This window comes from Capricornis sumatraensis, chromosome 2 (assembly GCF_032405125.1).
Source record: "Capricornis sumatraensis isolate serow.1 chromosome 2, serow.2, whole genome shotgun sequence".
Taxonomy (NCBI): domain Eukaryota; kingdom Metazoa; phylum Chordata; class Mammalia; order Artiodactyla; family Bovidae; genus Capricornis; species Capricornis sumatraensis.
The window spans coordinates 24,024,044-24,047,611 of NC_091070.1; the positions used below are offsets into that span (position 1 = coordinate 24,024,044).

Consider the following 23,568-nt stretch of genomic DNA (forward strand, 5'->3'; position numbering starts at 1 on the left):
GGGCCCCCCAAAATAAAGTATGACACTGTTTCCACTGTATCCCCATCTATTTCCCAGGAAGTGATGGGACCAGATGCCATGATCTTCCCCCATGTCCAAGGTAAGAGAAACCCAAGTAAGATGGTAGGTGTTGCAAGAGGGCATCAGAGTGCAGACATACTGAAACCATAATCACAGACAACTAGTCAATCTAATCACACTAGGACACAGCCTGGTCTAGCTCAATGAAACTAAGCTATGCCCTGTGGGGCCACCCAAGACGAGCAGGTCATGGTGGAGAGGTCTGACAGAATGTGGTTCACTGGAGAAGGGAATGGCAAACCACTTCAGTATTCTTGCCTTGAGAACCCCATGAACAGTATGAAAAGGCAAAACAACTCTAGAACCCTACTAAAGCTTATCAAGTACTGTCAGTAAGGAGCACAGTAATACAACTCTAAAAGTTTGATCTTTAGATTCATGGCTTCCAAGGAGGCATAATCTAATCTGAACTTGTGGATTTTTAAGCTGAGGAGTTTTTAGAAGTCCTTTACAGACAATTCTCTGAAAGAGACATGTTCCATTCAAGACCATTGACCACATGTTTGTAGGGAGGTTGTACCCAAGATTCACAGAAGGCAGTAGATTTCTACATTTTCATCTGCATTCTATTATTTATTTTTATTATTTTCTGAAAGGTCAGGGCAAGGTCGGGCATGTTGAGGCATGCCTGGGCATGCCCGGGCATGTCGGGACATGTCCCGGCAGAGAGCCGCAGACAAGCCCCGGAGGCGGGCCGACAACCAAGCCGTCCAATCAGGAGCCGACACGGAGCCCTCGCCGTCCAATCAGGAGCCGACACGGAGCCCTTGGATACCAATCACCACTGAGCCCGCGTTCTCTTCCTTATTTGGGAGCCCAGCCCGGGCTATAAAACCCTTCCCCACCCCTCATACCTCGCAGACTCCCTTTGCTTCGCAGATCCCCCTCGCTTCCTTGCTCACCCGCCCCCGGGAGTTCTGCCCGAGAGCGACCGCCCAATAAAAGGCCCTGATCAACGGTCCATAGGGGTGGCTCTTTCTTCCCGTGGCGTTTCTTACATTTTCCTCCTTTTCTCTCCATGGTTTAATGCTCCTTTTAACTATGTTATCTATATTGCCCTATTCTTAATAACGTATTTCATCTGCATCTTCAATCATTCATACTTGGCTGTTATTCACCTGTGAACTAGCTAATGCATACAACCAAACTGGTTTTGCACTTTATTTTTTTTGGTAGCCACCCAGATTCCTTTGATTCCACCTCCTGATAATGAATCTTGGTTTCCTATGGAACTATACTCAACTATTAGGTGATTTTTCTGATGACAAACTATATATCCGGTCAAAGAGATGGAAATCTAAAACGTTCTCTTAGGTCATACCTAGAAGACAAGGTTCTTGACATCACCAAAATAATTCTCTTAAGATTTTTGGGTGGGAATTAGTTTTTGTAACCAAACACTAATAGAAATATAACTTGTAAGAGAACTAAGAAACAAGAATGTATTATTTGGAAGCTGTCATACTTTTATATACCTTACAAGTTAAAATATTATTGATATTTCTCCTTTATTTAAGATCTTCTAAATGGTCTCAACACTTTAAATTTTTTATTATATGGTGCAGAATTATTTTTGATGACTGTCTCCAAATGTTATAACATAATTGATAAGCACATCCTGGTATTTTAGGGCTTCTCTGTGGTTCAGACAGTAAAGAATCTGCCTGCAATGCAGCAGACCTGGGTTTAATCCCTGTTGGAATGATCCCCTGAAGGAGGGAATGGCTACCCACTCCAGTATTCTTGATTGAAGAATTCCATGGACAGAAGAGCCTGGCAAGCTATAGTCCATGGGGTCGCAAAGAGTTGGACATGACTGAGTGACTGACGCTTTCACTTTTACTTTAGGGGTATTTTGGCCCCAAATAGGTCACTGTGTATTCTCCAATGACTAGTATTCGATTTGTGGTACAAAAGCCTGCTAGCTACTACTTGCAGACTGGATATGATCTTTGTAAACTGATGCTGCCATTCAGTAGAGTCCCCAAGATTGTCCAGGATCCATTTTAAGCCATTGTTTTCTTTTTGAAGAAAGAAAAATATTGTCAGATAATTTAATTTTTATAAAAGTAGGAAAATTGGACCTCGATTTAAGAATAGAAATCTTGATCACTCCAGGGAAATTCTGGCTTTCTTTCTTCCTTTCTCAAGCCTCTTTACTTCAAATTTTACAAGAGGCCCAGAAAATAAGGAGTGTGCTACATGCTCTGATTCAGAGATGAGCAGGTGAGCAAGATAATGCTTTTTCATACTGTTCTTGAGGTCTGTATGGTTAAAGCTTTGGTTTTTCCAGTAGTCAGGTATGGATGTGAGAGTTGGACCATAAAGAAGGCTGAGCACTGAAGAACTGATGTTTTCAAACTGTGGTACTGGAGAAGACTCTTGACAGTACCTTGGACAGCAAGGAGATCAAACCAGTCAGTCTTAAAGGAAATCAACCCTGAATTCATTGGAAAGACTGGTGCTGAAGCTGAAGCTCCAACACTTTGTCCACCTGATGCAAAGAGCTGACTCACTGGAAAAGACCCTGATGCTGGGAAAAACTGAGGGCAGGAGGAGAGTTCAGTTCACTTCAGTCGCTCAGTCGTGTCTGACTCTTTGCAACCCCATGAATCGCAGCAGAAGAAGGGGGAGACAAAAGAAGAGATGGTTGGAAGGTATCACCGACTCAATGGACACGAGCTTGGGCAAACTCTGGGAGATAGTGAAGGACAGGGAAGCTTGGTGTGCTGCAGTCCATGGGGTTGCAAAGAGTCAGACACACTTAGCAACTGAACAATAACAAATCTATGAACAAAGGAGAGCCACCCGTTTTATTTGTGTCTTCGAATTCATTCATTCATGTCTTGTAGTTTTCAGTGAAGCGATCTTTCACTTCCTTGGTCAGACTTATTCCTAAGTATTTTATTGTTTTTGAAGCGATTTTCTTTATTCTTCAGGTAACTGATTGTTAGAGCATAGAAATGCTACTGAATTTTTTACGTCAATTTTGTATTCTGTAACTTACTGAATTTGTTGATAAATTCTCTTTTTTTTGGTAGAGTCTTTAGGATTGTCTTCATATAAAATCATGTCTTCTGCATATACAGACTATTTTATTTCTTCCTTTACAATTCTGATGCTTTTTCTGTTTCTTGCCTAACTGCTCTAAGACTTCTAGTAATAGGTTAGGTAGGAATAATGAGAGTAAGCACCACTGTCTTGCTCCTGACCTTAGTGGAAAAGCTTCTAATTTTTCACCATTGCATTTAATGTTAGCTGTGAGCTTATCATATATGGCCTTTATTATTCCTTCTACTGGAGAAGGAAATGGCAACCCACTCCAGTATTTTTGCCTGGAAAATCCCACGGACTAGGAGCTGGCAGGCTATAGTCTATGGGTTCACAAAGAGTGAGATATGACTGAGCCACCTTCACTCACTCAGTCTTTCCATATTTATGTTGAGTTTTTATCATGAACAAATGTTGAGTTCTGTCAAATGCTTTTTCCGTGTCTACTGAGATGATCGTATGATTTTTTTCTTTGACTTTATTAATGATAATTAATGCATCACATTTATTATTTGCATATATTGAGTTGTCATTGCATCCCAGGGATAAATCTTACTTGATCATAGTGAATGATCTTTATAATGTACTGTTAAATTTAGTTTGCTAGTATTTTATTGAGATTTTTGAATCTGCATTCATCAGGGATCTTGACCTGCACTTTTCTTTTCTTGCAGGATCTTTTTCTAGCTTTGTTATCAGGGTAATGCTGGCCTTAAGAAATGAGTTTGGAAATGTTCCTTCCTCCTCAATTTTTGGGAGGAGTTTGAGAAAGACTGGTGTTAATTCTTCTTTAAATGATTGGTAAAATTAAGCAGTGAAGCAGTTTCTCCTTGGCTTGGGAAGATCCCCTGGAGAAGGGAATGGCTACCCACTCCAGTATTCTGGCCTGGAGAATTCCATGGACTGTATAGTCAATGCGATTGCAAAGAGTCAGACACGACTGAGCAACTTTCACACAAGTAAGTACTGAGATTAAGAAGTTCAGAGATAGAATAGCTCATGGTGATGAAAACGTCCTGAGTGCAGTTATGGGCATGAGTTACTAAAGCAGTATTGAGAGGAAAGACCTTGAACTTGTAGAACTCACAGAACTAAGAGGCTACAATGTACGATGGGCTCTCTGCATGCACCTACATGACTATTTCATCCTAAGAAAAGATGAACAGAAAAACATGGACCATCATAATGCCATCCTAAGAAAAGATGAACAGAAAAACATGGACCATCATAATGTCCATCTGATTAATAGCCAACAAGTCAGTAAGGGTGTAACTGAAATGAAAGCAGTTCTAACAATACAAAGATCCATGACACAGGTGAAAAAAATTTCAAAGAAATCTGTTCTCAATACAAAATTAGTTTTGTTCTGAATCATCACAGTCACTGTCAATGATCCACAATCATCTCAGGATCAACAATTAATGGAAATTATACAGTAACCATGAAAAATGTCACTTTAAAATGTTATTTATTGCTATTGTTTTATTTTAGTAAATATTCAGTCATCACTTCCCTGACTCTTAGTTTTCTCAATCTTAGGTCTTAAGAAGGAATTATAGACCTTTACATCTCCTATAATTGAAAAGCCTCCCTCAGATTCACATGTCTGTCAGACATTATGAAAACTCACAAAAGTATACAAGTTAAACAAATCTGTTTGCATTTATTTTTATATAACTCTAACATGAAGTCTCTGGGCAAAGAACTGCCAGTGTGTTTGCCTAATAGCTCAAGGTTTTCAAGCTTAGGTAGCAGATTTCACAACACAGAAGTCAGAAAATTTTATGTTAAAGTAAATAAAATAAAACAAAATTTTACCTATTTGAAGTTTTCCATTGACTTTTTTTTTGATTGTTTAATAATACAGACATTCTGCTGGAAACAGAAACCATTCCATGTATTAAAACTCCCAGTAGTATAAGTAAGGACCAATTTCAGTATAGCCCTCTTGTACTTCTTTTCTTGACAATAATCAGGAAGAAGACAGAGTGATATCATTAAGTGACAGAGAACAATATCTAAAAAATTAGCATTTACACAGCACTTTTCTCATAGAATCCCAAAGCTTTCAAAGTATAACCATTGATATCAAATCATTTCAAGGATACAGGTAAGGAAAAGCTATTTATATTTCCTTCTTATAAGACAGGAAAATGAATAATACACAAAGTCAAATGACTTCCATGCAAATGTTACTGGTGACAAAACAGAAAAATAAAATTATGGTTTCTTCCTTCTTGGTTTAGGGCACTATGTTCTAAAACATGCTGCCTGTGAAGATAAGATCTTTTAGAAATTCATACTTACAAAATGATTATGATGTGTCCTCTTAGGAATCTTTTTTCTTTTTTAGTTAGATTCATTAAGTGGATTTATATTATTTTAGTCTGTTCTCAAATGACTTTTTGGCAGTGCTGCAATTAAAGATGGCTGTCATGTCTGAATCACAGAGGAGCTCATTTCTGTCCTAACCAGTAGTGCTATTGAAGTTCTGATGTCAGCTTGCAAAAACAACTGGTATAAGGGAAATATTCATTAATATATTGCTAATGATATTTTTGGAAGGCAAAGCTCTAAAATTCGTATTCTTGACATTAACTTTCCCCATTGTTTTACTTCATTCTTTCACTAAAATGTCATTTTTAGCTTTCTTTTCGGCTGAACCACAAGCTCTAATCCAGTAGTCCATCTGAAATAATGATATACTCACTGGCTCTGAGAATGTTCTCCTTGCTGCTGCACCTGGACTGGACCTGCAGAGAGAGCATAAACTCAGTAATTTAGGGCTCATGACAAAGACAGACAGATATGTATGCATATTTAATGGGCAAACTCCTGAGGTCTAGGAGCAAAGGCTTTATGTATCGCACATATCATAACATGTCAATAAAAATGTTAGTTTATTCCATATATTTTTAACTTATCCTTTTCTTACTTAAAGAAAGGACTGATTTCTAGAAAAAAATGGGGGCACAATACTGTAAATGGGACAAGGGTAAAACTAAAGGCATTTAAAAATTGATGTGTATTTGAAATTAGTATATGGGGAAAAATTTCAATTACCACATATTCAATTGTGAATTCAGACCCTTAATATCAAAGGCATTGTGCATATCTCTTGACTAAAATAATAATGCAATTCAAGTAATAAAGTTGTAATCAAAGAGTCCTTGATAGTCATTTTTAGTTACATATGTTAATGAGGGGAAAAGAGAAATTAGGAAGTTAAAGTCATTTATTTGCCAGTTCTTAAGTGTGTAGATACATCAATCAGAATCTAATGCTGATTCAAATATTTCAAAGTGGAAACATTCTTTTAAATGTTGCAAAACTAATGAATTCAAGAGCCATGTTGGATGACACTGACACTTGTTAATTTCAGAGGAAGCTGTTTAAACACCTCTTCTTCCCACTCCACAGCAGCTTGCCCCAAATGGTATACACAACAAATTAACTTCTATTGCTTAACACAGTCTACTATTGTAATGAAACAAATTATGAAAGGAATGTTGCAACTTAGGGTGGGTTATGGTTGTCCTTCCCTGAAAAAAACAAGTGTTAATGGTTAAAGAAAGAACAACAATAATTAAAAAATCACAAACATACACAAGAAAAACACACACACACCAAAAAAAAAAAAAAAAGGAAAGGAAAAAAAGGGGAAAAATAATTCCAGATGTTAAAGTTATTCTCTTTTGGCCCAGATTGTTTAATTACTTTTAAACACACTAGAATGAAGAAACTACTCTGGAAGATAATATTCTTAAATGCTTTACTTACAGTTTTATTGAATAACAATTCTGGACCAAATGGGAAAGATATTAATGACTACTTAAAATAATACAGGAAGGAAGACACGAGAGCAAGGAAAAGAAAAAGAAGAGAGAGAGGCTTGAGTGGGGGTAAATCTAGAAGATAGAAAAGAAAGTATTGCCTTATAGAAAGGGACAATATATAAATGCAGAATATTCTGCTATTTCTTATTGAAAATTTATACCAAGAGACTAAGAATGACTAATGAACTTGCTTCGAAATAAAAAGCAAGTAGGCATACCATGGAATGAAAATAAGTGTTAACTATATCACTACAGCCTTAAAGGAGAAAAGAAACAAATACTAATAGACAAATAATAGACAAGCTTAATAAAGAGATAAACTACATTTTAAAAAGCGATTCAAAGAACACAAGAGATACTTAAAAGAGTGAGAGAAAAATCTGGGATAGAGAAGGAAAAGAAAGGGGAAAATGTTAAAAGACAAAAACAGAGTTCAAGGAAGTCAAATGGAAGTCAAGAAGGTCTTCAACAAGATGTAGAAACGGAAGGAGCCCAAACCCATAGCGCAAAGCAATGTTTGCGAATGGAAAGCAGCTCCTTTGATCAGTAATAGTTACTCTTAAGTCGTAGCCTCTATTCCTCCAGAGTTCATCTTTAAGCCCTTCCAATCTAGAGTGGAGCTAGTGTATGGATAGAAACAAGAGATTTACAATGAACAGAGCAGTTCAGATGAGTAGTTCAAATTGTCTCATCAAATGTTTCAACAGATTATATATTGTGTAAATGGAAATGGAGGTGAAGTACTAGCTGGTTTTACCAAAAAAGCAAACCAAACCAAAACCACAATAAAAAAAAAAAACAACACAAAAAAACCCTCTCCCTTCCTTAGGTGGCTTAAAAAACAAAAAATTCATTCATAACATGAATTTAATAAAGAAACGCAAGTCTTGCTTTGTGGCACATAAGTTTAGAATGATACATTTCAAACAGTTTTAGAAAGAGAAATGTGGATGATGAAACAAATTCAAATTTTTAAATCTGTGAATCTAGGTTCAAAAATTGCCAACATCAGTATAACCAATGTTTTCTCATTTACATTACATTGGCTATTCGACTCAAATTTGAGGGAAATCACTTTCAAAAATCAGGGATAAAATGAACTTCTTCACCTTAGTGATTCTGAGTATACATTAAAAAATTGAGGAAATTAAATTAAAACATTTTAATACTTATGCATGCAGTAAATGCCCCTTATTTTTGTACCGTGAAACTGGCTATCTTTTTAATATTGACTTAGTTTTATAAAATCCCAATATGAAGATTTTGCTTAGGTCACAATGTAATGGGGTTTACTTTAAAGGATAAAGTTGAAAAATAACTGTTGTTTTTGTTCTCACAATGTTAAGTCACGTTAGTCGTGTCCGACTCTTTGCAACCCTATGGACTAGAGCTTGCTAGGCTCCTCTGTCCATGGGATTTTCCAGGCAAGAATACCAGAGTGGGTTGCCATTTCCATATTGTAAGAACAATATGGACTATAAAGAAGGCAATACAGGTCTGTCTTGAGTTCTATGGTTTTCTGTTATTGCTTTCCTTTATCTTACCCAATTTGTCAAGGATTAAAAATGAAAGGTATGGCCTTAGATGATCTATTACTTTATTCTACTGGATTTCATTATTTTACTAAAATTAACATTTTTGGTATTGACAATTCCCCTTTTAACTGAAATAAAAACTAAAATTATGTGTAAAAACAGTATAATATATTCAAATTAATGAAGGAAATAAAAAACACAAGAGACTTACTGAAAATTTAGGCAATTAATTTACTAATCAAGACTGCTTTCAGACATCAAATAATTCATTTAATTCACTTCAACATGTGTTTACATATATAATATAATTTTTGCTGAAGGTCACATTGTCCATTAAGAAATCTTAAGCCATGAAACAGAAAACAAAAGGGGGGAGAGCATGTAATAAATGGCAAGGAAAAAAAGTGAAAATGCTTTAAACAAAGCTGAGGAAACTTTCACAAACAACGAAAATCTTTAGATACAGTTAGAGAAGTGACTTACCTTATGCTTAGGTCATAACAAGAATAGCACAGTGTTTAAAGTCAGCTCTTCATTATGGGAGGTACAATTGAAAGCCATAGGTTATAATAACATGAATTGCTACACAGAAATGAAGACTTGTTCAGCCCAACATGAAAAGCTAACTCTTAGGGGGGAACATTTCAACTTATGTTTAATGCAACATGAAGAACATTTGAGGGTGTAAACATCAAAACGCATGAATCTCACAACAATAAGAGAGAGACAGCCCAATCTCTCAGGAACACAGAAGATTTAATCTGTGACACATAAGGGAAGGCACATCACTCTAACATTTAAAGATGCATGCATATATATAAGCATCTACTGACAGCCCCCACCCCCAACCCCCATCCCACTTGTACACACACAGGCCCACTAAGATACAGGGAAAGAATGTAGTGCCAAGCTGTTATGAAGAAGCAGGACACACGGAAGCACAGCAGTGGTCAAGTGATTTGAGAGGTTTTCTTCCCTTAAACCATCCCATCACCATGCTTATTTTAAAGAAGCCAGGAAAAGACCCCCTTCAATGCTGCAGTAGCTACGAGCCCCCAGCTTGAAGCTAGTGTGTGGAATTTTGATCACCGTTCCCTGCGATGTCAGGGGCTCTCCAGTGGAAGCCAGTTGTGTAATACCAGTTAGTGGGGTACAAATGTGTGAATAACAAACACCCTTTCCCTTCTGCATTTCACAGAAGTGAGGGAGGAGAGAAACAAAACCCATGTTAAGAATAGGTTCATAACAATATAAAGATGTATAAATATTAAAATAAGACTACATTTGATTGCAGGTTTATCAACTCAGGTTTCATAAAACTGACTCTCTTTTGCTGCTCACCAGGTTAATTTGCATTCTTTTTCCTTGAAAAGACTTGGAATAAATCTACACAATATGGCTCATATTTAAAGATTCTGAGCAGTTGGGTCAGGTGGGGTCAAAGCCAAGAATAAAACAAATCATCTTCTATGATGAACATTAAGAAAGCCCTCTTTATTTTTAGCATGATTTTACTGGCTGGCAGTTACATTTTAAATTAAAAAATTAAGCTTCTGTATTTAATTTGGCTTTATTTACATTTAATTTTGCTGTATATATGCTTACTTATACAATCTGAGAAATCCTATGTCAATGGTTTGTTTTAAATTTTAATATTTAAATTTTAAAAAGCAAATAATAAAGAAGACTACCTATTTAAAAAGTGTAAGACTCCTATGTACTTTTCTCTACCGTCACTAAGACTTTTTCTTTTTTTTTTACAATGAGCTGTTCCTGTCAATAATATGGTTGTATGGGCTTATTACAAAAAATTTCACCTTTGGTTTTCTATTATTGATGATAGTAGTTAATTTGACCTGCTTTATTTTCTGTCTGAGATGTGTTTTAATTCATGTGTGGTATACAATTTAGTTATCAGATTTTTATTTTTTAAAGATCATTTACTTATATTACCATTTTCTCTTCCTCATCCTTTTCTTAGCAGTCCAAAATATCTTGACCTTTCCTTTAGCATGTCTTTATTATTTTAGGCTCTGGGCCCTCTCTCCTTTAATCTTACTTTCTTCACTGGAAAAATAAAGGTTGTTATGGGACTCAAAGGAGATAGTATCTGTATCAGTGATTTTAAACTATAAAGGTGGAAACAAGTACCAGTGGTTGTTATGATCAGTGGAGCCACTGACAACTATGAAATAATTCTGAATTATATACCCTCCTCATTATAACTTCCCCATCAGCTCAACATGGAGGCAAACTTTTATTTTTGATGGAAAGATAAAAAGACCTCAGTGTACAGTTATATGTTTTTCTCAAAGGAATTGAGGAAAACTTTTTGGAAATGACATAGCCATATGGCCGTATGTATCCTGGTAGGAATGGACCCATGCAGTCTAAGGCTGAGCAATGTCTGCACTAGCTCGTCTGGATGACTCCTTGCACTCCTGAGCCTTCGGTCCTTAGACAAGCTACTTCCTATGCTATCTGTCCTTTAAGATACAGTTTAAATTGTATCTGGGGCAAAAAATATTCCTCAGTTCCTCAACTAGAAACAATTTCTTTTTTCCTTGAACTCTGTAACAGCCTTACTGAGACAGAATTCAGCTATTATAAAATTCACTTAAGTACACATTTGATAGCTTTTAATAGATCTATCTGGCTGTATAATCATTACCATAATCTATTTTTAAGTTTACCTAAATTCTTTAAGCCTTTTAACTAAACTTCTATTTTGAGAGTTATCATAGTTACTTTCATTCCAATTACTGACATAGGCCCCCAAATATACTGTGCATTTTTGAAGGGAAAAGGACCATGACTTTAATTCTCTTTATATTTCTTATTATATCAAATATAGTGTTTTATACAGAGTAAATATTTGTCAAGTCTGTTTATTTTGTAGTAATTATATATTTTTTTCAATCCCAGCAGATTCAAATTTATTATTTACAGTGTAAGTGTGATCATAACTATTCCTATAGTATCGTAAAATGTTTATTTATTTGGACCCGCCAATATTGAGAGATAACATGAAAAAACATGTGGATTATAGCGAAGAAATAACCTACAGAATGACCGTAAGAATTAGGAAAACAGATTACTATTAATACTGCTTAAGGTTAATCAAATAGTGACATTTGGAGTCCAATAAAGGTTTTAGGTCAGGTTAAGAAGATTTCTTATTTCCTAAGAGAACAGGATGTTTTGTGTCTCATAGGTCAGCTCACTAGGATGATAGATATTTGATGTATCATGGTCCTTTTGACTTTAATTTTTCTACCTTATTAAACTTATTTAAGAGTAATCAATCTCTGAAAGAACAAACTTCACTGAATATCATTTACTCATAAAAGTAAAACTTAAGAGGAGAAAGAAAAAGGACCTCAGATTACTTGCCTCTTTAGCCCACCATGAATGAAAGGAAAGAAAGGACTGATTTGAACATTAGGCCAACAACTCTACAATCTTACACTTTTAAAATCTATTTCTTTCTCTTCTCACTTCCTTTTGCAAAAGTAGAGACTTGGTCTACAAAAGCTCTGTTCTGTAGTTCTATTCATTCATCACTTTATCTGGATAAGTTAGGGTATAAGTGTTTGGCTCATCTGAGCCTCATGACCATTTATTTGTGTTTGTGTTTGTGATATCACAATAAATATGCAACTGAACTCAGAGTTTTGGTTTATTTAATGTCCTCTGGAGTCCGGTGGTATGGTTTCTGATACTTAGACATGACATTCAACATCATGAAATTGTAATTTCCTTATCCACAAATGAGGAAAATAAAGTAGGATCATGTATGTAAAAGTAAAAACTACTGTAAAATGAAAAAGAGCAATACAAATCTAAGTCATTATTATTATCCTTATGTACATTTTAAGTCACCTATATTTTATACAGGTGGAATCTGAGACATAATGAGAATAAAGAATTTGCTTTAGATCATGCCACAAATCAGTGACAAATCATAAGACTATCATTGCCAATTTTTAGATGAAAGTGTCAAAAAAAGACTGAGGTCAAGTGTGAGGTTACCTCTGCAAGGATTAATCTAATATCGTGTTGTATAATTTTAGTCAAGTTATCTCACTTCTATGGGACTTAGTTTCTTCACCTACAAAATGAAGATGTTTCCAGGGGTTTCAACTGAGGTTGAGGCCCCTTGGGAGAACCTGTGAATAAAAGTGAGTATTCCATTCACTAGAATGCAGGAAAAAATTACGATTATTCACCAACCTAATTAAATTTTATTACTTTTGTTCATTATTAGGTGGCAATCTATAGTAATATTAGCAGAATCTATTATTAGAATCATCAAATTATTATGCATATTTAAAAATATTGTTTATGTCACCAAGATTTCAAATTACAGTAGTCTAATGACTTGATACTAGACTTTGTCATTTAATGCATTTTAAAAGGCAGTATTATTACGTAATTTGTATCAGATATTTTGTTCATGATTTCAATTTAGTTTTTTGTAATCCTATGTATTTTATTTTATGTATGTTTAAAGTATTTTTCTGAAACAAAGTCTGTAGGATTTGCCAGATTCCCAAAAGGGTCTATGGAAGCAAAAAGGTTAAAAAAAAACAACCCTGAACTATAACAGATAACATCTAAGCTTCCTTTTATCTCTAGGATTTTGTAACTATAAGAAACCTTAACCACCTCCATCTGCTGCCTTTTATCAAATTACATATAAAGGAAGTCCTTCTCTTTTTAAGAAAATATTGGTCACTGAATTAAGCAATTGCCCCTTTAAAAGACCATCTCAGAAACAAAAAAGAAACATGGCTATTAAGAAGTTACAAAGACCTCAGACTTAAAAAAAAATTCTGCTTTGTTATTTTCCTGTTGGTTTAGATAATTAAATGGAATAATCATTTAACATTCATCACATTTCAAACTCTCTAACTAAAAGTGAACTCATATACACACACACACAAGTGTGAATGTTTCATTAATTATCTTTTTAATTCAGCCATGTGTTGATCACAGGCAGAGAGCAACAAGGCTGTTATCTAACATATAACTTTGCAGGCATGTGGACAATATTTATAAGCAACATAATTTTACAAATCTTTTCCAGAGGACCAGTCTTAAATGTTTTCCCATGTCATTTAAATCACTACCGTCTCATTAAATTCCACTTAGCTTTCTGAAGTCCAAGGTAAACGTGTAGAATTTATCTTCTTTCAGTATTAACCTCTTCTAAAAGAAGCTGAACTGTGGCAGCTTACACAGCTGGTGAAGTGAATAATCACCATTTAAAATAAGAAGCCTTTATGCTGCTTTATAGGTAACATGGCAAGTTCCTTATTCTCAAAGAGAATAATATAATAGGAAGAACACGTAGAAGAATAGAACTGATCACACCATGACTCAACAGGCAATTAATCTGAACATCAATGGTGACTATTCTTAATGTATTTCCCATTTAAAGCTTTAATTCTAAATTGAGTCATTCTCAATGGCCTCTAGAAAATTTGGAAATCCCAGCTTGGTCTTCCCTTGGTACCAAAAATATTTGTGCGTTTATGTTTGTTCTGAGGATTTTAATGTTGATCATGATAATTATGAGGAAAATACACTACCTAATTATAAACACACACATGCATACACACACACACATATATATAATAAAACAAACCTAAATATTTTTTGACTAGTAGAGATTTTGAATTATTCAAAATATTATTCATCTCAATCTTCAGATGAATAAATGATTATTTTACAGAATAATTTATCTTAATTCTAGAGATGAAAAAGCCAGGATTGTTACTGGTTTTAGATCATACAGTATAGTAGTAATGGAACTTAACCCTCTTGACTTCTAAATCCATTTCTCTAAACACTAGTAGAAAACCTTATGTTTCTAACCTACCAACAGCAATCACTGAATTTCTAATCAGGCCTGAATTTTCATTGACTTTCTGCTCTTGACTATTTCTGGTAGCAATGAAAACCATTTAGAACAGGCATGTGAATGTAGGAGTGAAGAAAAACTGATGTAAAGGCAGTGTGGGGAGTAGCAATCTGGAACCAAACTGGATCTGAATCTTTCAGCTCTATCATTATTAGCTGTTAAAACTGGACAGGTCATAATCTCTCTGTTTTCTTACGTATAAAATGAGAATAACAGCAATAACTATCAGGTGTTTGCTTACAAGAATATCTGGCCCAGAGTGAACAGTGTATAAGTATTGGCTATTATTATGTTTGTTGTTATTATTATCATTCTTTTGTTTGGATGATATTCTAGGTCTGTAATAAAGAAAGCTGTCTAATTTCTTTTGTGATTTTGACAGCTCTCATAAATAAGATCAAGTAACATTAGTTAGGTAAGTATTTGAATAGAAATTTTAAAAGAACTAATAAATCTCATGAAATAAGGCCCTTGTACGAGATAGGTCCAGTCAATAATATAAAAACCTGAATTATTGATCACTTGTAATTATTACCATTTTCTAATACTTGACAGAAAACCATATTAGTTTTCATTAACCATGAATTTTGAAATGTTGAGTTTTTAACTAGACTCTCCTTGATCTTCTTAGAGTAGTACCAGAAATGCTGACCCAAAGATTATTTTGAGAAAGAGTAGACATAAAAGCAGCTCTGACACAGAGTAGAAGTTACCCTTTTTGCAAGGGAAATTTACATTTATAGAACAAATTTCCATTTATACTACAGTCTCAGTCTTCTAGACCTGAAGAGAAGGATGACCCTAAATCACAAGGTCATCTTGTCAATGGAGAAGGCACCGATTTAATCTGTGTAACAAACCTTATACCTGTTCATTGAACTTTTCCTGGTAATCTATCTGTAACTGGCCTTCCTGTTCCCATCTTCCATTTGTCTTTAGTTGAGGATGATATTTAAACTGGTAGTTTAAGCTATCTTAGGGAGTTACTTATTTTTTCCTAGGTAGCTCCCAAGTAAACACGAGGTATACATGTTAACAAACTTTCGTTTTCCTCTTGTTAATCAGAATCACAGGTATCTCAGCAAAAATATCAAATAGATACATGAAAAATTATAAAAAAAGAAAAATTATTTGCCTCCTCTAACATTCTTAAATGTCATGTCATACCACTTATTCATTAAAACAAAACAATTTACTATTTTTATTGAGTATATGGCTGCACTGTTTTCCTTTCTAAATCAAAGGCTGTTATATTGTAGTTGTTAAAAACAAAATTCAACTGAGAAAATTTGAGGATCTACTTGGCTTTATTCAACATTACATGAGTTGAGCGGCATCCCAACTAGTAATTAGTAAGGAGCTCTGAGAAGCTGAATAAATAGAAGGATTTTGGAGACAGAAAGGTGGTAAGACAAGACAAAATATTTTACGTTAGGCTACCTTCCTTGGTATATTCAACCCTGAATATTCATCAGAAGGACTGATGCTGAAGCTCCAGTCCTTTAGCCACTGATGCCAAGAGCCAACTCATTAGAAAAGACCCTGATGCTGGGAAAGATCGCGGGCAGGAGGTGAAGGGGACGACAGGGGATGAGAGAGGACAAAATGGTGGGATGGTATCACTGACTCAACGGATATGTTTGAGTGAGCTCTGGGAGATGGTGAAGGACAGGGAAGCCTGTCATGCTGTAGTCCATGGGGTCGCAAAGAGTTGGACACGACTGAATGACTGAACAACAACCACCTTACTTGGGGGTGGTGGAAGAAGGTGGAGGAAGGCAGCTATCTATCAGGTGGATTGCCTCACCAGTGCTGCTAGACAGGAAATCCCAGACTGACTAGTTAAAGGTTACATTCCTGGGAGAGGCTGAAACTGCATGGCCAGGTATTAATCTTCGATTTGCTGATGTAGGGCTTAGCACAAGTGACTCCATTTTGGGCCTGTTGTTTCTTTTTAAACACAGCATCAGTTTAAAAAGCTGTGACTTTTACTTCTCTAAATGCTTAATTATTAATAGTATTCATCAGGTATATGGAAGATATATAAAAGTAAGTAAACATTTCTAAAACATATTAATAAGCAGCAATGATTTAGAAAATGTTTAGGAATTTCCCCTGAGGCCTAGAAATAAGAGCTAAGTATTCTGAAGCCTTATATTGCAGCCACATGTAGTGCATATTGGGCTTCCCTGGTGGCTCAGACAGTAAAGAATCTGCCTGCAATGCAGAAGACTCTGGTTGGATCTCTGGGTCAGGAAGATCCCCTGGAGAAGGGAAGGCCTACCAACTCTAGTATCAAGTCTCTCATTACCTAACCAAGTAAACAGTTAACAGACATAGCTTGATACTATCGTTAGACTCTTGTTTGCAGTATATCAGTCCTTTCCATTTTCAAGTTTTGGATGTCATGATGATGATGATGATGACGATGATGATGAAAGTTGCTCAGTCGTGTCCGACTCTTTGCGACTGCATAGACTGTATAGTCCATGGAATTCTCCAGGCCAGAACACTGGAGTGGGTGGCCTTTGCCTGTTCCAGGGGATCTTCCCAACCCAGGGATCGAACCGGGTCTGCTGCATTGCAGGCGAATTCTTTACCAGCTGAGCCACAAGGGAAGCCCAAGAATACTGGAGTGGGTAGCCTATCCCTTCTCCAGCGGATCTTCCCGACCCAGGAATTGAACCGGGTCTCCTGCATTGCAGGCAGATTCTTTACCAACTGAGCTATGAGGGAAGCTTTGATGTCTAGGCTTAAGGAAAGGAAAGGCAGAAAACTCATTGCCATTAAAACTGAACTTTTAGCTTACAGAGAAGACATAACTATTAAAAGTTATTTTTTTAAAAAGATAAACTCATGACTCTCATACAATTATAAAATGAACCTGTGTTAAAAATTTTATCTAAAGTGTATTAGTGAGAGAACCAAGAAGATGGTCTAATTTGTTCAAAAGAGAATAAAAAAATACATATATCAGGAATGTCGAAATGAATTTACACATTAATTGAGCAAAAATTAATTGCATCTCCAACTGGACTTAATATGTATTTCTATAGATTAAAATCATGTACATTACTATTCATATACTACAATTCAATACACAATAGCTGAGATGTTAAAAGGAGATGATGACCCAGAAGCATCTAGATAAGACAGCCAATAATCTTTTTCATTCATTTCAAAGTCTTTCACAATTTTACCTGATAAATTTTTGACCTGGGTAGGGTACACCTGTTAATTGAATTTATGTCTGTAAATTGAGTTCTAGTTTTTGTTTTGTTTTTTTTTGAGTTTTTCTCCTAGTGTATAACCTTGGTTTCTAAGATTATATGAAATATCTACTGTAGTTACTTTTAAGTGGACTTCAGCTTTTGTGTTATTGTAAGTTTAAAATAAGTTTACTATATTGAAAAAATGGCATAAATTCATATGAAATTTTCATTCTTTTAAAAATGACTTAAAATATAGCTTCCAAATCGTAATACACATACATATGTGTAGTTTTCTTTTTCATCCAAGTCCAGTGTAAACTCAGTTTGAATATAAACCTTATCTTGTCAAGATTCAGGTCATGAGAAATTCTTAAGGAAAAGAGAACGACCTTAATATTTATTAAATCAAGCTGGTCAGTGTATGGATATTTGTCAGATATATTCTTTATTATGTATTTGATATATTTAATTAAAACATGAGAACTGTAAAAAAAGAAGAGAAGGAACTGATTTACCAAAGGGCATTGGTTTAACACTGACTATACTCACAAATCCTTTGGCTTAGATTTTTTACATTTAGAATTTGGGATCATCTGTATATCCTTTTGCCCTCTTTATTTTAAGAATACAAATGCCAAGGTTTCAATCCAAGTATTTTCCATCTTTTTTTTTCCTTCACTAAATATACAGTGGACTGAGAATGCTGTTAAATTATAACCACTAATGTTGACAGTTTCACCATTAGCCAATTTACTCCCTCAGCTGCTCAGCTGTTACATGAGGAATATAACCAGGTCAAACTCCACAGAAACACATCCACAGAATTTTCCAACCCTTAGATCTCTTCTACACTAGCTATTCTTAAAATTTTTCCACATAGGGAATTCTTCAGTAATAATTCTTCCTTCTATACATGCTTCTTTATTCTTTATTTACATTCTCTATAGAACTGCCTACTTTCTCCTCTTTTCTTAAATTCACCACCCATATTACTTCTTTCTGTTAAATGTTAATAGCAAACAACATGGGAGAGATCAAGGGTGATTTTTCCCCCCACATTTCTTATCTATATTCTTTACTGAACATGTGAAAAACAAGACAAAAGTTGTTGAAAATGAAATAGAAAGTGTCACTGAAAATGATAGACATTTGACTTTTTTAGAAATTCTAAAATTCAAACCTTTTAGTATAATATAGATTGACCATTATAGTATTTGTTCAATTCAGTCTCAGTCAACTGTTGATAGATTTATTTTGAACCATCAACACATCCTTCCTCAGTCCTTCCTCTGCATACATATCTGCAATAAGATACTCAGGATTAGTTTACAGTCTATAATCATAGAACAGTTGCTAAGCTGGTTTTATAAATTGCAACCCTGGATGCATTAGCATTACATTTTAACTCATCTAAGCTAAAAAAGGCACACATATACTTTAGTCTTTTCACAGGGTCACTGTATTTTAGACTTAGAAATATTACAGGTAGAGATGCTACTTGTAAATTAGAGATATCTAATTCATTTATGCTAATTCATTCATTCAGATTACTTCTTTTATACTGCTGTGAACTAACAGGCCTAAAATTTAGGCACAATAATATGCTTGGGTCACTATACTAAACACAAGAGCAGCTATGTTCATCCCATTTTCTTTCTTTACAGTAAAATGAGATACACATTAATTTTAACAGCAATTATTAAGAGGGTGACATATAGGAAAGTGTATGTAGTAAGAAGGTGGGTGAATGTAAATAAGGTAATAAATAATGGACTGGAGATTCTTACAGATTATTCCTCCCTTCAAACTTCTTACACCAACCTTTAAAATATCACTGTAGACCTTAAAAACACCAATATCATCCCTGTTCTGAAATTGTCTTTTAAAGTCAAAAGGTATAGCTTACAAAACTTTAAAGACTGTGTATGTAAGAAAATATTTTGAATTACATCATGACTAATCTCAAGTAGCAAAATTTCCTTTTATGGGTGGGATATTTTTAACAAAGTGATTTCAAAAAAAAACCTTACAGCAATGACATAATATGACTACATCTACCAGGATAAATGACTCAGTAAAGCAAAGCCCAAGTAGGTAACTATAGAGATAATATTTCAGACCAAAGCCTTGAAACAGAGGTCAGTTACATCTGAAAGACAGATAATTAAAAGAATAGAGATACAGGTGGACTGAAAGAGTGGCCCCTATGTGAACACTTTAGAAATGCTACTATCACTGACCTGTAGTAGTGAGAATGGCTACAGAGATCCTTGCTATATGAGATCCTTGCTATATGGCGGCATTTAAAGTTGAACAAGTAAGCCAGTATTATTTTGACTTGTCCTTCGAATTCTTGAACTGTGCTACATGGCTCTAAAACAGATGAACTGGAGAGATTACAGGTATATGTGCTATATTCCCTGTGCAGATTACAGGGAAATGAGCTAAAAGAGGCAGTTGAGAGGATTCTGAACTTCTGGTCATACACCATTCTTTGTTTGTTCAAACTTCACTAACCTATACATCAAGGTTGGAGTAACTGACACTTGTTTCGTTTGATTACTGTCCTTATATTTATCTGGAAACATCCAGAAAACAGAAACACTGGGCATTAGGAATCTAAAGATGAAATGCCTAATTTTAGGACCATTCACTTGCTTCCCACCTTCTCAAGATGAAACTGTAATGTAAAAGGAAAAAGGAAGGTTTTTTCCACTTGGAAAAATAGCATCTAGTTTAATTCACTTGCTTATGAAGAAAAAATGCACACATGAAACAAGACGAATGCGTAACGGAACTGATAAAAGGTGCTGATCACATGATCCTTAAACCAGTGCTCCCAATAAACATTTAAAATACTGAAGGCAATTAAAAAGTTGTTTACAAAAACAGTTTGAGACTGCCATGGATATGAAGGAGTTAAGTCATATTTGGTATATTTAACACTGGATGATTAGGCTGTGAAATCTGATGGCAAGACAATTAAAATCAGTCTCATTTTCACCCAAACTACTTCAGACTCTTGAGCCAAATATCCGAGATTAAAAATTGACGTTTTCTCTTATAACCTCTTTCAGGTCTCAATGGCATCCTATTTTTTTCTTTCCTACTCTCTCATTCATGTGCATTCTTTGAATGGATGCCTACCTCCTCAAATGAGAAGTACCAATGACTAATTTAGCAGTGTGGAACTTGGGTCTCCTGCATTGAAGGTGGATTCTTTACTGTTTGAGCCACCAGGGAAGCCCAGTTTAGCAGTATCTGACTGCAAAAGATCATTTTTCTCTTTCATTCCTGAGGAATTCCCTTCTCTGTCAAGCACTGTAGAGATGTTCATCATTAATTACTGCAGTTTTAATATTGAATGTAAAGGGCTAGATTGCTACAGAACTTTTCTTTCAGTGCAGATATACACAGCAGCGTTCTCAAAGAGCCATGCATTAGTTCATGCCATGCTTGTCAACAAGAACAGTTAGGCATGGCAGCCCAAACAGAATTAGATTTGATTGTTGTGTGCTGGGATAGCAGCAAGTTGCCAAAGAGGAAAGAAAAGGAAAAAAATAAAGCGGCAAGCCTGATTTTTATGACTGTAGGCAATATTGACTGCAGAATGGCCAGGACAAAATTTCAAAAATAGACCCTTCTTTTCTTATCCTAAGGCAGACTCAGAAATAGAACTAGGAAAATTGCTAATATAATTGAAAACTCTGGCTACAAAAGTCCATATGAATCTGAATTCCATTCAGAGTTTCACGGAACACGAATTTAAAAATATTCTTAAGGTCTTTCTGAATTTACCCGTGTTCTCTAAGTTGTTGCTTTCGTTCTGCAACTGTTTAATATGGGAAAGTCAGAATAAGTGACCAATTTCTAAAATACCGAGGCAGAAAAGGGAATGAAAAACCAGGGCTTGTTTTCTTTCTCCATCTCTCTCTTTCTTTACTTTCTCTTGCCCCCTAATTTCTCTTTTTCTTTATTTTAAAAAGTTTCTTTTAATATAAAACATTTGATACCAACATACCTTCTTTCTTCTCCCCTCTCAATTCCCAGGGATATATGCAATTTAGGTTTCCTAATCATAATACACATCTAGCTGTTATATTAAAAATAATGTTAGTTTATGTAATAACATTACTATGTTTTATAAATCTTTGCTTTCTATAGTAAAACTCACATTGAAAAAAAATCAAAAGGACTTGAAAAGGCAGATTCAAAAATGATATAACTACGTATAGTTCACAAGCTATATGGGATTTTTTTTTTTTTTTGCTATATGTGATTTTAATTTATCATCCAATGCATTGATAATTATTCCTGGATAAAAAAATACCTCGCTGAAAAACCAAATATGAATCTGGGTTCCTAAAATATTTAAGTTGAAGAAAATTAAGTCAATATGATAAAATTTATATACTTATGAAAAACTGTGATGTTATACACACATAATTACACAAGTTGAACTCTTCAAAGCTAATGGAAAGAATATTACCATACATTATCCACTTTTATTTCTAGCTTAGCCTATTGATGCTAGTAGGGTGCCTTGTGGAAAATCTCTCAATGGGTCTTTATAATTCCACATTCTGTAACTCTTATTAAAAATGAGAATAAAATGAAAACTCCTTAGAGAGATTTTGTAAGAAGGCCTAATACTATTTTAAAAACTCTTGAATAATAGACATAGTAGACACAGACATAGACAAAGGATTAACAAAACTGTGAATACTACAGATTAATCTACTTTGGAGAATGATAGCTGCAACTGTAAATGAAGTGTTATTAGATAAAACAGGTAAGTGCCTGAAATACATGTGAAAGACTATCAGTATGGTCAGAATGGATTTCACAGGATTCAAAACATGCCCTTAAAATCAACTGAGTAGACTTAAAAAAAATCAGATTCTTTTCCATAAACTGTGTCTTCTTTGCATATGTTATCCACCTTGAACTGTTTACTGGAGTCCTCTCCCCTAGGATTCCCACCAGCTCCAACGTGTCAGATGACTTCGCAGGGCAGAGCATAGCATCAAGGGCTGAAAATCTGCATTCTTCTTCATAAGCAATGTAGATAAAGAGTAACATCAAGCTTTTTTTAAATTTATCCTTTCCAAAGAGGTGTGTACTTGGCAAATAAATGAAATAAGCCTTACCACCAACTTAGAATAACTGATACCATCTTTGTATTGAAAAAATGTGGCTTAAAGAAATAGTATTGTATTTCTCAAGTTACAAATTAAGACCCTAAGGACTCAAATCTATTCTAGGAAAATCTGTCCTATGCAAGTTCTTTCTTGAGAACTTATCAACAAATCAGTAAATTTTAAAATAACTCCCCATGACTATTTTGTGAATACAAGACTCCCCAAATGGTAATTTTCCGATAGATTTTTTTATGCTACCACTAAACAGCTTCACTTTTTGAGCCAAAGACATTTTTCTAGAAATATTTCCCAACACCACAGCCTGAATACACAGAATATGATTTAAAACAATAGACAATATTCCAATTTGTAAACTCCTTAAGTGAGGCCCCACATTTACTTTTTTGCTGTTTTCTATATACCTAATATGGTAATGTCTACTTTGTAGTGTAGATGCTCAAAGACACTTGATGACTCATCATGGCTTGTGCTGTGCTGTGCTTAGTCACTCAGTTGTGTCAGACTCTTTGCAACCCCACGGACTGTAGCCTGTCAGGCTCCTCTGTCCATGGGGATTTTCCAGGAAAGAATACTGGCAGAGTTGGTTGCCATTCCTGCTCCAGGGGATCTTCCCAACCCAGGGATTGAACCTAGGTCTCCCGCATTGCAGGCAGATTCTTTACTGTCTGAGCCACCAGGAAAGCCCAATTATGACCTCCTGGCAGGGTTGCTGCTGCTGCTGCTAAGTTGCTTCAGTCACGTCCAACTCTGTGCGACCCCATAGAC

The 23,568-nt window shown here is 35.1% G+C and overlaps 1 protein-coding gene across 8 annotated transcripts in view; it reads right to left on the bottom strand.

The window, feature by feature from the left end:
* GPHN (gephyrin) overlaps positions 1-23,568 on the bottom strand; it is a 546,364-nt gene that overhangs the window by 145,541 nt on the left and 377,255 nt on the right. For 6 of the 8 annotated variants that reach the window (XM_068965812.1, XM_068965810.1, XM_068965811.1 and 3 more), the window contains one exon: positions 5,843-5,885. In XM_068965812.1, the coding sequence (XP_068821913.1) occupies positions 5,843-5,885 (43 nt within the window). Of the gene's footprint in view, positions 1-5,842; positions 5,886-7,525; positions 7,589-23,568 lie in introns of all 8 variants that reach the window. The other 2 variants (XM_068965808.1, XM_068965809.1) reach the window with 1 other exon arrangement.